The 17,024-nt window shown below is 35.2% G+C and overlaps 1 protein-coding gene across 1 annotated transcript; it reads left to right on the top strand.

Moving 5' to 3' along the window:
- Positions 1-6,001: 6,001 nt before the first annotated feature.
- On the top strand, positions 6,002-7,085 carry LOC145029303 (transcription repressor OFP13-like). Its single transcript, XM_078977882.1, has 2 exons — positions 6,002-6,869; positions 6,972-7,085. Exons 1-2 carry the CDS (start codon positions 6,132-6,134, stop codon positions 7,041-7,043), a joined length of 810 nt encoding a protein of 269 aa, XP_078834008.1. The 5' UTR covers positions 6,002-6,131; the 3' UTR covers positions 7,044-7,085.
- Positions 7,086-17,024: the final 9,939 nt, after the last annotated feature.

The raw sequence follows: 17,024 nt of genomic DNA, 5'->3' as shown, positions 1-17,024 counted from the left end.
CATAACCTACACAGGCTATCCTACTACTGTCTACTCATTACTAGCATGCAACTCTCATCAAGCTGGAACACATAAAGCAGGCACATAAGGCATCATCCTAGATCCTTAGTCCTATTCTAGCATGCTGTTCTACTGAAGCTGGAACTGAAACTGAACTGAAACTGATACTGAAACTGATATTGAAAATAATAACATAACTTGTATGGGTAAATTGGGAGTACTTACTTGAGCTCGGCTGATTGCATGCACGACACCCTTTTCTCTTTTCAAAACTCTTTTTGCTTTTTCTAAAAATTGTTTTCTCTTCTCAAAATTCTTTTGTAACTACGATTTTTCTTTTGAAAACTATATACCACTTCCTTAGTTTGAGTTCAGACACACTCGGGAGTGCGCCCGAATCCCTCAAACCAAGGCTCTGATACCAACTTGTAACATCCCAAAAAAACACAGTCTGAAAATTTCGTTTAATTTAATGATAAAACCATAGTCAATAAACCTCATATAGAAATCATAAGCAATGTATCTCAGAATATTATAACAACTGTCAAATATATATCAGAGTAAAAACATCCCAGGCTGAACAAATGGTGTGTGCACTGCAATCTTCCCGAGCTCCTCTTTTGAAAACTGAATACCTGAAACCAAAACTGAAACTGTAAGCACGAAGCTTAGTGAGCTCCCCCAAACTACCACATACCATACAATAACATATAAACACATATTGGGCCTTGCCCACTGCATCAGGATGAAGCCCGAAAACTGCATCGGACCGGAGTCCGGAACTGACTGGGACCTTGTCCCCTGCATCGGGCCAAATTCCGGAACTAACTGCATCGGACCGAAGTCCGGAACTGACTGGGATCCTGTCCCCTGCATCGGACCAAGTCCAGAACTAACTGCATCAGACCGAAGTCCGGAACTGACTGGGACCCTGTCCCCTGCATCGGACCAAGTCCGGAACTAACTGCATCGGACCGAAGTCCGGAACTAACTGCATCGGACCGAAGTCCGGAACTGACTGAATCATAGCATAGCATAACATATCAACTAGCATGAACACATATACTGCATACTACATCGGGCCGTAGCCCGGAACACATAACACATAACCCATAGCACATAAATTTTGTCTGAGCCACGAAGGCATCAAACATACTAACTACTGCATCGGACCGAGGTCCGGAAACTACTGCTAACTGAACGGGCCGGCATTGTGGCCTTAGACCCGTCCCTACTGGAAGGAAACTCACCTGAACTGCTGAGCCCTACTGATAAACCTCTGGCTGCTACTCGACAATCCCCTGATCCACTGCTCCTCCAGCTCTCCGAGCTATCAATATACATATAACACTTAGTCTGACAGTCAACTAAGTCAACTCTTGTCAAAGTCAACCTTCCAGGTCAACCCTACTCGCCGAGTCTTCCTAAAGACTCGCCGAGTTCATAAGCTCAGGGTCTTTCTTATTCGCGACCCGACTTGCCGAGTCAGTCCATGACTCGCCGAGACCAACTAGTTCCAAGTCCTGTCCTGTCCAACTCGCTGAGTCACCACCCGACTCACTGATTCGGGTCTCGACTCGAAGGGTTTAGGGTTTCGCGATCTGACTCGCCGAGTCCTAGACAATCTTCAACCAACTCGTCGAGTTGTTCATCCAACTCGCCGAGGCCATGCCTATCTTCATCCGACTCGACGAGTTGTTCATCCTACTCGTCGAGTTCCTACTCACCTTCAAGCTACTCGCCGAGTCCACTCGAAGGACTCGCCGAGTCTATCCATTCCTCAATCCATGCAGTGGCTTTTCGAGCCAAACTGAACTTCCAACTCCTAGATCCATACTTCTAGGGCCTATTCCCCACGTAAAGTGGCAAACTTTACGTGTAGATTGAGAGATCTAAGCTCAAAACACACTAAATTCGGGTTTATGGCAAACATGCTTCTTCAACATATCAAAGGCTGATACTTTAGGGGATTCTAGACCAAAACCAACATGGATCTGAGGTAGCAACCTCAGATCTGAACCTCCAACTCGAATTGGTTACATATCATACCAACAATGGCCAAAACCCACACATAAGAGTAGATCTAGATGAGAAAGAGAGTCCAAGCAACAACTTATTACCTCCACTTGGTCTGAAATGACTCTAAAATCCAGATCTACAATCCCTTCTTGCACCTCCAAGGTCTTTCTTCCTCCTCCAAGCGTAATGCATTCTAAAAGGCAAGATCTAGCTCCAAAAACGGAAATGGCGGCTAGGGTTTGATGTTCCGGGGTAGAGAGGCAATAAATGAACCCTAGGAAGGAGAATGAGACACTTAAATAGGCTCCAAGTTCCCGGGTTTAGGGTTTTCCCCGTTCAGACCCAACTCGTCGAGTCTCCCTGGCCGACTCGCCGAGTCGGTCGCTTTCACCACAACCCGGATCCCGCTCGGACTCGCCGAGTCCCTCCATGGACTCGCCGAGTCTCCCCTAAACTTGAGGTTTTCTTTCTTTTCTTGGCTTTCCAAACTTTGGGGTGTTACAGTATCGTGAATCTGTCCCAACTCTGCTGGCAAGTCTAAACGGTAGGCTACCCGGCCCACCCTCGCGATCACACGGAAAGGACCAATATATCGGGGCCCCAACTTGCCCCTCTTCCTGAACCGGATCACTCCTTTCCAAGGAGAGACCTTCAGGAGTACGAGATCACCAACTTGGAACTCAAGCTCGGACCGTCGCCTATCTGCATAACTCTTCTGTCGGCTCTGAGCGGTCAACAACCTTTGCCTGACCATCTGAATTTACTCGGTCGTCTGAAGCACGATCTCCGTGCTACCCATAACCTGCTGTCCCACCTCACCCCAACAGATGGGGGTGCGACACCTCCGCCCATACAACAGCTCAAAGGGCGGCATACCAATGCTCGAATGATGGCTGTTGTTATACGAGAACTCTGCTAAAGGTAGATAGGTGTCCCAGCTCCCTCCGAAGTCCAACACACATGCCCGAAGCATGTCCTCGAGTGTCTGAATTGTCTGCTCACTCTGACCGTCTGTCTGAGGATGATATGCCGTACTGAAATGTAACCTAGTACCCAACTCCTCATGGAACTTCTTCCAGAACCTGGAAGTGAAACGCACGTCGCAGTCCGAAATAATCGAGATCGGCACCCCGTGCCGAGATACTACTTCCCTCACATATAACTCGGCCAACTTCTCCGCAGAAGAGCTCTCGCTAATGGCTAGAAAATGAGCGCTCTTTGTCAGCCGATCCACGATCACCCAAATCGCATCGACTCCTCTCGTCGTTCGCGGTAACTTGGTGATGAAATCCATAGAGATTTGTTCCCACTTCCATTCGAGAATCTCTAGCGGTTGCAGCTTACCGTGCGGTCGCTGGTGCTCGGCCTTGACCTGCCGACAAGTCAAGCACCTCTCGACAAACCAAGCGACATCCCTTTTCATACATGGCCACCAGTACTCCTTCTTGAGATCTAAATACATTTTCGTAGCACCATACATGGCCACCAGTACTCCTTCATACAAAACACGAAGTTTGACTCTGAAAATTACCTCAAGAAGACTCCCTTGATGAAATGGCAACAGATCCAAGCTCCCCAACTCTTCAAGCTTGATCCTCTCCCTCCTTTCCTTGCAATATCACACAAAATGATGAACAAATGGCCTCCAAACACACTCACAAGGGCTCACAGTCGTATGGGGGCTCTTAGGGTTCAAGGTGGCCGCAAATGAGGGCCATAAGGTCTTTTAAATAGGGCTTAGGACCGGGAAATTAGGGTTTCATTAAACAGTGCGGACTCACCGAGTCCATCCCTTGGACTCGCCGAGTCCGGACGCGAACCCCCGCCCAAAACCGCGACCCGACTCGGCGAGTTCGACCTCCAACTCGCCGAGTCCCCTCACAGAATGTCAAAAAAATATGAAATGAAGGTACCTGGATCCGGGCTGTTACATGTATTAACCAAATCACAAAATAATGCATGTGTTAATGGGTCTAATTTCATATGTAAAAGCACTGCACTAATTTATTTTATGTTTCACTATTTTTTAGTTCACTCTAACATCCTATACTCACGTTTTGTGTCTCATATGGGTTTTTGTATATATATATATATATATATATATATATATATATATATATATATATATATATATATATATATATATATATATATATTCTTTGGAACTATTTTGTTTGGTAATTTTTACGATTAAGAAATCGATGCTTACCATTTTGCTTGTTTTATGATAATGTCAAAGAAATGTTTTTTGAAATGCCTAAAAAAGAATTTAACCATATGGTATGCATTACTAGCAAATCATGTTGTATAGAATTGTCTTTACGTATTATGATCATATTTTATAGTCCTAATTAGTGTTTTAGAATTACAACCCACAGTGCTAATTTTAAATGTTGTATGCATTCCGCCAAAGTTTAAAATGTCATATTCTATTAGAATTAAATGGTAGTTGCACTTTAGATTTAATGATTCTTTTAGAATTATTATTATTATTATTATTATTATTATTATTATTATTATTATTATTTTTAGAATTACACTTGTTATTTTTACAGAATCTTATTGTTCAGAAATGTTTTTTTTTTTGCATCACAATCATACAATATAATTATTTGATATATTATTATTTTAGAATTGATTTTGTGTATTCTTTCTTAATATATTTTTTCATGTTTTCTTTCTTGTTTATGTCTTTTTAAAGAATGTCATAAACCACCATTTAAATAGAATGTCGTTCCGACAGAACAAGATTCGGTATAATTAAAAATTATGTTAAAATTAAATTTGAATTGATTAAAATAATCAGAATTTTTAAATCAGGAGAATTAATTATCCTTAAAAATCTGAAAATTTTATTTTTTAATTTTTTTTCAATTGACTAAAATACCCTAATAGTGAAATGAGATTGCATTTTTCAATTATTTTTAATTCAATAATATTTATAAATCATTTTCTTAAAATATCTAAAATGATTCGGCCACAATCATTCATACATTTATACAATAATTAGTTAGAATACAATAATCTAATAATATATATATATATATATATATATATATATATATATATATATATATATATATATATTACAATGCATTCAATTATATTCACACCACTACTCCATTCAACTACAAAATCTCTTAAATATTTGTTCGCCAAAAAATGAATCCAAACAACCTTTAATTTATCGCTTGAAACAAATCGCGTATAAATGTGCGTCACTTGGATTCGTCGGCTTACCGACCACAACTTGATCCATCTATGGTTTCGTCCCAACCCAAACCCCAACAATTTTACTACCAATAAATATCACAACAATATTACATAAGACAACCTCTTAGCCCAACCATGTTTCAAAATCCCCTCCACCCTCCGATTACATTTTGGGAAGCCAAGCCTCTACAACGGAAGTCAAATTTGTTTGGGAAATCCATCCCGATCTCGTACCAAAACCCGGACCTAGACTTGAAATCGTTCGAGAAACTCAACCCAAACCATCCAACCCCAAAAGATAAGGAAAAAGAAAAGCACCAATTGTAGTTTTTGAGTTGTTGCTAATACATCGAGAATCGGTAGAGGAGATGATATTCAAAAGGTTGCTAATAATTTTGAGATTTATTATTTGAATTTTGAAAGTCGTTTGAATTTTGAAAATGAGAAATCGAAGGAGAAAAGAAAGCTCGAGAGGAGAAGTAAAAAACTCACGATATGAAATTTTTAATAAACCCTATCGATCATCTCTCTGGAAATGAGTTTGATATGTTTTGTTAATGTGTTAGAGCGGGAATCATGAAAAAACTATTACAATTAGTTTTACAATGTAGTGTTTTAATTTAATTATCGTTTTTAGCTATGTGATCGATTTTAATTAAATTAATTAAATATCTTTTTATTAAATTTATATAATAAGCCAGAAAAAATAAACGTGGTAGACTATAAATATTGTATGAAAGTCACCTGTCTAAACAAACAACTAATTTTACATACCACTAGCATTAACTACACATAAGACAGTCCCTACCAGCCCCATTAATACCAGACCGAACTATGGAGGACAGCACTTATGTCTGAGGAGTATTCACTCAAGTATTTCAAACACTTCACTTGACTAAATGGGGAAGAACATGAATCTCATCCCTTCTCTGTTGTTACTCAACAAGCACAAAGAAATATGGCTATGGCCTTCCTGCAAGCAGCCAAAAACCCTCTCTTTCCGAGCGACCACAGATAATTCGGTGTTTATGGATCCTAAGGAGTCGTTGGCTGAGGCAGAAGTTGAGCTGACAACGCTTGGTTCCTACTTCACCAACTCATCAGAATCTGCCAGCATGTCGACGGAGTCAGAAAAGTACTTTGAGAACAATGAGTGCTCCTCCATGGAGACGGTTGTACGTGGGGTCAAGTCTGAACGGTTGTTTTTTGAACCCGATCCCACAAGTTCGATACTTGAAACTCAAGGGAGTAGTAGGCAATGTACGCCTGTAGATATCGGTGCTAGTGATGGTCGTGTTTTGCCATATAAAGAGAGTGTGGCGATGGAGATGGAATCTGAGAATCCTTACGGGGATTTTAAGAAGTCGATGAAGGAGATGGTGGAGACTCATGATTTGAAAGATTGGGATTGTTTGGAGGAGTTGTTGGGATGGTATTTGAGAACGAATGGGAAGAACAATCATCAGTTCATTGTTGGAGCTTTTGTTGATTTGCTTGCTGGGATTTCTGGTGATTGTGTTTCCTGTTCTGATCATTCTATAGTTTCTTTCACTTCAGCTGCTTCCACGTTTTCTTCTCCCATCTCATCTCCTTTATATCAAGTTGGTAGAGAGAAGATCATCGAGCAAGAAAAAATGGTAACTAAATAAGTTTTTTTTTTCATTAAATATCTCACTTTCTTTCTTCAATATTATATTTATATACTAAGTAATGACACTTTTGTACACCTGAATTGCCAGGCTTTCAGTTTTATAAAATTTTATTATCCAATTTATGTTACTGCTAGGAGTATTTGCACTTTTGGAACTTGAAGGAGATACTACGATAAGTTATATATTAATTCATATTATGCACGAGACCTTGATATCACAATGTTTATATAATTTTGAATTATTTATTTGTAAGTTGTAGCAAAAAACAAATTGTAGTGATGAGACGAAATATATGTCATTGGTTGTTTTTTAAACTGGAAAAAGTAACAAAACCAAACATCAGATAGCTGTTGAGCCCGTTCAGCTGGTTCAAATTTGTTATACAGTCTAAAGATATGACGTCGAATTATATATTTTAGATTAACCCGTAAATAAAAATGACTAGGAATAACAACAATTATTATAAAATGATTTACTCATATTAATGAATAAAAGGCAAGTAAAAGACATCATTTTAATGCGACACCGATTATCCAAATTTGGGTTATGTTCGACAAATTTTCTTGCAAAAGTTAGAACGATTTTAGCAATGCCAATTGCCAAATTAATGAAAGGAAAAAGAAAATCAAAAGATCGTCCATGTGCCAACCTCAATTGAGAGGAATTGATGAAAGAAGACCACTTAAATGAAATGGAATTAGTTTGGGTACAATTCAAGTCACATGTGTTGAGTAAAAAAAGGCAAACATTAAAAAAGAAGGGTGAGCATTGATTGATACCTACAAATTACTACATCGTGTTCTTCTACGAAAATATTGTGTCTTACTTTTTCTATACAAACACCACTCTTATATTTTTTGGTAAAATAAATTAATGCTGTTACATTGAATTGAAATTATTTTTCAACATGCTAATATGAATATTGTTGATGCATGATCTCAATTTCCCCGTAGGGTTGTTATGGGATTGTTTCCTTTTCCTAGTTATTAGGATTTGGAAATTAATTTACCATCTATTTAGCGGACTATAGGTTGGTGCCTCTCAAGCCTAGCTAATGATTGATTGTTCAAATCTCCCTTGAGAGTAATATAGAGGTGTGTTTTATCCTTTCTAAAAAAAGTTATTATTAGTTATTAGCTTTATATTATAGTTCTTGTTACTAGCGTATATGTAGGTGGTTATAACTTTACCCTCTATAGTGGTTCGTAACTCCTTTATACCGTAATCAGTTTTAATATAACAAGTTGTGTGCCTTATGGTTTTTTTTTTCAAGGGTTTCCACCCCAATCATTGGTGTTTTCTTTTCTCTTTTGTTAATTCCGCTTCACCGCAACCAAACCAAGCATATAATGTTGAATCGAAAGTTGAAGAATCACTACACATGCACACTTGCATGAATTGGTCTCACGAACCACCTAGATAGCAATTAGAGGTCAAATTTTAGTCTACAAATTCAATTCCTCAACATTTGATCAAAAATTAAACAGGTTAAAAAGTCAACGGTCAATGATCTACAGTCAGACGTGTTGTGACCTTTGAACAAATGCGTCGTGCTACACTTCACGGCAAAATAGTTGTGTTTGGTGCAGAAAACGCATCATGACACTCATCAAACACATCATTCCCTAATGTCTTAATTTTTTCTAAACCTCTTAATCTGTAAAGACAAAGGCTAATACTTTCAAATCCATATCAAATAAATGTCTTAATGGATAAAATTTCAAACTTTGTCTATGCACATGCCATAAACAAGCCAAAACTAAAACCCTAGATCCGAAATAAGTTCAAAAGTTCAAAAACCAACTTGCATGGGACAAGGGGACTCGTTAAAGCATTTCAATCGCAACAAAAAGTCCAACACACAAGCTTGGGACATGGAGTTTTCCAAAATCCAAGGTATAAGAGCAAAATAGACCAAATAATGATAAAAACAAAGATCTACCAACAATAAGTCATAAAATGTGGAACTTGATGATTTATAATGGCCTGGAGCAATAGGAGAATGTTTAAACTTGCATGGATCCAAACTCCTTGTACTCAAATCTAGGCCCATTGAAAATAATCGAAACCCAAACTACCCGTCCGACCCGTTCAGAAATCGGGTTGATTAGGTATCGGGTATGAAATTTAAGGTATTCACCTGATATTTAATTAGTTTGGGTATCTGGTAGACGTATAAAAAATTTCGGGTATACCCAAATACCTAATTTAAAAAAGACTAATAAACTATCTATAATAACTATTGAATTTGTATTCTTTTTGTAAATAAATAATGAAATAAATAAATAAACCGAATAAACAGAACACATATGAGTTGTGCATACATATTTCCTTCATGTGTTACTAGGTTTCTATTGTCAGATGAAAATATAGTTACATAATTAGTCCCTACAGTATAGTTTTTAATTAAATTGGGTTGGGTTCGGGTTGACGGGTTGTCAGGTCAGAACACATTGACCCAACCCAACCTATATAATATATGGGTTGGTGGGTTGGCGAGTTGAAAACATCAACCCAACCCAACCCATATAACACACACACACACACACACACACACACACACACACACACATATATATATATATATATATATATATATATATATATATATATATATATATATATGGGTTGTTGGGTCAGTGGGTTGAAAGCAACCCGTATAACTCATTTAATAGGCAACACATTTTAAAATGAAATTAAAAAATACAAATAAAATGAAGTCAAAAAGTCTTAAATATTCAACATAAAGTCATAAACGGGAGTGCCGACGATGAATGGTGTGCAACAACCGAAGGACGAGAAGACGAGTGGTGTGCGTGCGAGACTACGATAGTCGATGACTTGATGCCTCAATCGACGAAGACAGGATACACGGAGTCATGAATTTGGAGACTAAAGACCAAATTTCTTTTTTATTAGGGGCTATTCGAAGATGTTTTGCAGGTTTGGAATTTGGAAAGTGATTAAACGACGATCAAATATTCAAAACTGATAAATAATTAAATATATTTTTTAAACATTATATATATATATATATATATATATATATATATATATATATATATATATAATCGGGTTGGCGGGTTGACCCGTGAACCCAAACAGTTAACCAAACCCAACCAATGAAATAAACGGGTTTGCGGGTTAGTGGGTTGGTGGGTTGGCGGGTCAAAAATCTCAACCCAAATCCATTTATTTTCGTGTTGGGTTAGTATCGGGTTATGATTTGGGTCGATGATTGTCACCCCTAGTTTCTATGATATAGTTCGTAAATAAGACTAAAATTTAAGGGTTAATAGTCTAAATTGGAAAAATAAAGAGTAAATTATACGAATGGTCCTATGGTTTAGGGTAATTTAGGTGTTTGGTCCCTAACTTGTTTTTTTAACTCGGAAGGTTCCTACTATTTGTTTTTATTACGCGCTTGGTCCCTTGTCTTACCTAAAAGGACTATTTTGCCATTGATTTTTAATTTATTTAAGTAAACACACTCTAATCCGACCCTTATCAACTTACCATACCAGCCACACCATTTTCCCTGTTTAAATAATAGTCTTTTTAGGTAAGACAGTGATCAAACGCATAATAAAAATAAACAGTAGGGACCAAACACTTAACAAAAACAAATAGAAAGGACCTTCTGAGATAAAAAAAAAAAAAAAAAAAAAGTTAAGAACCAAACATGCAAATTACTCTAAACCATGGGATCCATTCGTGTAATTTACTCAAAAATAAATATGTCTGTCATCTAAAGAAGATACACATATAGTAAGAGTTTTTGACAAAATTTCATTTCTTTTTTACTTTCTCTTTATCTCGCATAAACACAAATTAAAGAAACATTTTTTTTATCATTCCTTGTTAGATTTCTTCTAAATTTTCATCTTAATTATTGGTTAGGCTTCCGCAAATTTGCACAAAATTGATATATTTTATCAACGTAAATTATTAAACTAAAACAAAAGTTTAAATGTTTTTTTAGGCAATACTCAAAATACCCAAATCGATTTAATACTCGAATTATCTGTAATTGATTACCCGAGTTTTTATTCAGTTTGGTTATCAACTATTTTTTATTAGACAATACCTGGTCTATCCTACTCGAAACTCGAATGTTATACTCGATCAACACCCCTACTCAGATCACCTTTTTCTTATTCAAAATCAATCCAAGAGCACAAAATCTTCAAAGAGGCACAAAAAGGGGAGGGGGGGGTTAGGGTTTGCTTTCTAACATAATAAAGGATGGAGGTTGAAAACGACAAAGCCCTAGAGTTAAATGCTTCAAATAGGGACTAAAGCCTGATAAATTAGGGTTTTAGCTACTAGGTAGGGAGTGTCACACCAATACTGATGAGTTTTATATAAAACAAATTTGTACAATGCGGAAAACAATTAACTATTAATAGGATACATGCATCCTATAAAAGATCTATGTGATACACCTTGATTGCAACATACAATGAACAACTAAACCTAGCATAACCCTAGTGTAATTCGAAAATTACAAAGTATAGAGTTACATACCTATTGGTTTGTTATTGTAAACAAATTACACCAATCCTTGAGTTGTAGAACTCGGAAGACTCAAGGTACACATGTTTTTCATCATTTTGTCTATGAAAAGACAAAATGCCCTTCTCATTGTAAAAGAATAACCTGAGAAAGATTGTATAGAATGTTTCGGAAGCTACAAGATAAACTAGAAGCAGTGAAAATGGAACCACAAGGTCACGATGAGCTTTAAGTATTTTTCATACCATTTATTGTGGAAAAAGCAAAAAAAAAAAAAAAGACCAATTTGTCCTTTTATTCCATATTTGGGATGAACTTGCTGAATAGGATCAATACAACACTTCCATGAGATATATGGAGTGAAGCTTATAAGAATATAGTTGCTTTTTTCGAGGGGACTAGAATTGGTAAAAATCTAGAGCATTGATGTTATAGTAAGTTGTACCTCATGCATTGGAAGTTGAACCTTTCCATGAACTGTATTAGATAATCTTGAGAGGTAGATACAGATGTGTTGGGGAATTGTGAATCTATTCTTTTGCAAAAAAAAAAAATGCTCTTTAAAATGGTGAATTACATAATTTTTTGTTGTGGTTCTTAATTTTTTGATGCAAGAAATATCAATATACTTAAATTTTTTATTTTTCTATTATAGCATTTTACTTTCATATCTCCATATTACAACATTGTATATTAGAAAAACTATCTGTTTATGGGAATGTCATCCTTATACTAATCAATTTTTGTTGCCATGATTGAGTAGATTTTCAAACTACAATGTGCTAACAAGATTTGTTTTGTAAGTATTTTTTAAAAAACATTTACTCAATAAGAAAGAAATTAAAAAGGTATAATGTTGTAATAGAAAGAAATGAAAGTTGGATGTTATAATAAATAAATAAATGAAATGGGCCATGTGTAATGTGAAATGGTAAAAAAGATATTGTTTTGCCATTTTTTGTAGTGGGGCTTGTGTGATGGGTAGGCACTTGGAAACATATGAAATTGGCTATGGGTAATGAGCCCGGACGAAATGTTTGGCCCATGTGAAATGGATTGCTTGCGAAATCATCAAACAAAGTTTTCTCTAATCTAACTCGTGTAATTATGTATTACCACTTAATATTGATATTAACTAGGTGGGGAACCCCCGCTTGACTAAACTACCCCTATATAAAATTATTTTGTTCATATTTCAATTTTGCTGAAAGACCTGTTGTATCTGACCCCCGCAACGCGGGGGTTTCCCACCTAGTTTCAATTGAGACATGTAATGTCTGAATCAAAGAAGACGGTGCATTTGTATTTAATGGTAGTAGATGAAGAACAAGCAGTGGTTAACAACCAGTTTAATCCAACAAAAAATAATAGAGGTCGTAGAGAAAGCCAATGTGATGGAAACCGTTCAAGGGGAAGAGGAAATGACACTTTTGTATCAGATAATGATAAAGAACCAAAAGTGGGTGTGACTGAATTACAACGTGAAAATTTGTTTGAGTTTGGAGAAGTTCCTGAAATTGATGATCGAAGATGTGAGGAAAAATCAAATGAAGGGTGGTCGGATGATGAGTACACGCAACGAAAAACTGCTTTTAATCCATGGTATTGTATTCCTTCTATTCCTGATTGTCCAGAACCTATTCTTGAACCTGGACCATTTCATAGTTTAGGTCCGAATGATAAATTAATTGTCAATCAAACCTATAACACCAAAAAAGAGCTAGCATTTGCTGTTAAATTCAAAGCCGTTAGAGAAAAGTTTCAGATAAAGGTTGAAAAATCTTCAAAATCTCGGTACCAGGTTGTTTGTATGCAAGAAAACTGTCATTGGCGTTTATACGCATGTGTCATTAAAGGAACAAAAATGTTTGAAATTAAGACGTTTAATGACGCGCATACATGTTCTTCATTGCTTATACACCCAAATCATAGGCAAGCAAATAGTGAAGTTGTGGGAACCATAATACCTAACATTATGGGTCAAGGAAGTTTGAGAGTTTGGAAGCCTAATGATATAATTAGAGATATGAATGCTTTGCTACAAATAAATATGAGTTATTCACAAGCGTGGCATACTAGAGAATTTGCTTTGGGATTGATGATGGGGACCCCCGAAGAAAGTTTCTCCAAACTTCCAATTTATTTTCACAATCTGAAGAAATGTAATCCTGGTACTGTGGCGTACATAAAAACTGATTCAGATGATCGTTTTGAGTATTGCTTTTTTGTTATCCGGATGACCTTATGGTTGTTAGCCCTCCTGTGATGGAAATACGTCAAGCCGGTAGACCAAAAAACGCCAATCGTATTCCATCTCAAGGTGAGGAACCAAAAATAAGAAGGTGTACTAGATGCCATAGCACAACTCATAATGCAAGGACGTGTAAGGAAATCGTTCCAAAGAACCAAAGTAAAACTAAAAAACGTATTGGGGCTTCAAGGAGTAGGACAAAAGCGACAGAAGAGGAACATACGCAAGCGACCAAAAACCAATGGTAGCATGAGCCAGAGAACCAATGGACACAACATACCGAACAATAATGGCAACAACAGCCAGACAACCAATGGACACAACAGACCGAACATCAATGGCAGCAACATCCAGACAACCAATGGACACAACAGACCGAACATCAATAGCAGCAGGAGCTACATAACCAATGGGCGCAAGAAACCGAATACCAACCGCAGGAAGAACCACAGAACCAATGGCAGGGTTGCACCAAGTACCAATGGCAGCAAGAGCCAGATAACCAATGGACGCAAAAGATAGTAAACCTAGGGACAAAAGCAACAGATAACCCATAGACAGAATACGAAAACATATCAAAGTTTTCGTGGTTCGATTTGAATGAATAAAGTTTATTTCAAAGTATGTTTATTATGAGGGTTGTATGTTTATGTTTTTTAAGGTATGTTTTCTAACCTATAAAAAACATGAAATATTTGTATAGTTTTAGTTAGATTATTTATATGCACCGGTTTGTATTACGTTATTTATATGTATTTTGTTTGTATTAGTGTATTTAAAAGAAAATTTAATATAAATAAACTAAAATTAATGCAAAAAAACGGAAAAAAAACATTTTTTTTGGTCAAATTTTTTACATAACGCAAAAAAATTAACGCAAAAAATTAACGCAAAAAAAATTAAAATTAACGCAAAAAAAATTAAAAAAAAAACTAAAATTAATAAATAATAATATTAATAAACTAAAATTAATATGTATTTTGTTTGTATTAGTGTATTTATATGTATTTTGTTTGTATTAGTTATTAGTGTATTTAAAAAATAATAATAATATTAATAAACTAAAATTAACGCAAAAAAAATTAAAAAAAAAAACTACATTCCGCAGAGGGCTTAATAGATCCGTAGTGGGTGCTCTGCAGATCCTTTGGTCAAAAATTAAAATTTAAAAAAAAAAAAAAAAAAAAAAAAAAAAAAACCTACATTCCGCAGAGGTGTAGCGGATCCGCAGAGGGCTTAATAGATCCGCAGAGGGTGCTCTGCGGATCCTTTGGTCATTTTCTGAAATGTGTTTTTCTTTGGTTATTTTCTTCAAACCACCTATTGTTTTTGGTTATTTTCTGAATTTTATCTTTTTTTTTATTATATAAAATCCATTCCATGAAATTGATACTATTTCAAGTTTTCACCGAGTTAATACATTGTATCTACAAAATTTCAATTACATACATTTTAGATACTGTAAATTTTAAAACATTGTTTAATTTAAAAATTAAAATGTTCCTAAAAACGTCGTCAAAGAGATTAATAAATCATCTTCGTTTTATTATTATTATTATTATTATTATTATTATTATTATTATTATTATTATTATTATTTTATTTTTAACTATTCCTGTGTGATAGTTAAGTAGTAAATGTATACTCACCAATTCATCAAATCTGGACAATCTTGTCGTGGCAGTAATTAATCTGTTTGAGATTTTGCATTTAACCTACTAAAATTGCTTTTTTATTATTATTATTATTATTATTATTATTATTATTATTATTATTATTATTATTATTATTATTATTATTATTGCGCTATAAATAAACTAATTTTTTATTTGTTATGAAAGGAATTCAATAATATTGAATGAACGCATTTTGTAATGTTGTTTTAAAGATTTTGGAAAACTATCAGGAATGCATGCTTTTCACTTGGTGAAATCGATCTTTGGTATTTATACTTATTTTCTTAGTTATAAATAATTGAAATCAAAAAATTGAAGCCTATGATGGGATAATGTACATAGATTATTCCGAATCATCTTTCTTACGAATTTTAAACCAACAGAATTAAATACGTAAAATTTCTTGATTTATGATTTTACTTCCAACAGGTTATATTTAATTAAGGAAAAGCAATTTTATGGTGAAAGATCTCCTACCATGTACAAAATTTCCTATTTTGAATCTCTGATTATGGCACTTAGAATGCAAATTTCTATAGTTAGTAATGGTTGGTACACAATCAATTCTTGAACAGTGAAGTTTAACAATTGATCGGCTCCCTTCCAAATATATCACTATATATGCATGCATGATGAAATGATCTATCACAGAATATGAACATGCAGATGTATTCTACTTATATGCCAGACAAAATTAGAAATAAAACAGCACCTAACTTATCATATGTGATTTTCATAGATCTGACCAATCACAAGGCATGGTACGAAGTTAATTAATACATTTTAGATGAGAGCATATGAACAAACAGTTGGGCATAGATATGTCTCTATATGTTATATTTAAGTAAAGGAAGAGAAGATAATTTGATGATGTGAATTAAACTAGTAATAATGTTTTTCATCGGGAGGAAATATGGTTTTTTTAGAAGTGAAATTTATATTCACCAAGAATTCACCAATATTGTGTAACATAATGTTGCAAAATTACAGCAACAATTAAATGAGTTAACTCTATTATAAAATAATATAAGCAAAATGTCAATCTAACCCAACAAATATTTTCCATTTGAGAAATTAAATATTCTCCTACCATTTGTTTCTACTTTTTCTCCTACCATATCAAATGTTGACAAGTGGATTAAATGATTATTAATTTCATTAAATGTCTAATTAAATGTGATACATGTCAACATTTGATATGGTAGGAGGAAAAGTAGAAACAAATGGTAGGAGGATATTTAATTTCTCTTCCCATTTATTTTAAAATGACGGTAATGTTTTTTTTCCCCTAAAGGTATATTGTGAAGTTTGTCGGGTCTAAAAGGTTTTTTTAGAGATCTTGAAGAGGGATAAACCGGTTTACCTCTTGCCACGTAAGGTTTTTTTTATTCATGAAGTTTCCATCAACAAATTTCTTGTTAGAAACCATGGAAAAACATGGAATAACCCACTACATGTTGGTCCATCTGTCGTTAATGTAGTTAATATTTTCTTAGAAATGTTACAGAAACCCAAAATTGAAGCCTTTTCGTTTAATAGATTTATCAGGTTTAAGTGTTTTTTTTTTTTAAAGATGAGATTCTTAATACCGGTAATGGGAATTTAGGGTGACCTTGTTGAAATTAAGGTTAGAGGAGGTGAGTAATGTTTAGAAACAAAGCATAGGGGCTGAGTAGTCAAATAGGGAGATTTGAAGGA

Source organism: Lactuca saligna, chromosome 2 (assembly GCF_052625555.1).
Source record: "Lactuca saligna cultivar CGN05327 chromosome 2, ASM5262555v1, whole genome shotgun sequence".
In the NCBI taxonomy this organism is placed as follows: Eukaryota; Viridiplantae; Streptophyta; class Magnoliopsida; order Asterales; family Asteraceae; genus Lactuca; species Lactuca saligna.
This window is presented reverse-complemented; position numbering and strand designations above follow the sequence as displayed.

What these genes read in the sequence shown, in the direction of transcription:
- LOC145029303 (XM_078977882.1), top strand. Translation starts at nt 6,132, where the DNA reads ATGGGGAAGAACATGAATCTCATCCCTTCTCTGTTGTTACTCAACAAG. An exon ending in TCATCGAGCAAGAAAAAATG is followed by an intron (nt 6,870 to 6,971) that starts GTAACTAAATAA and finishes CTGAATTGCCAG; the next exon opens with GCTTTCAGTTTTATAAAATT.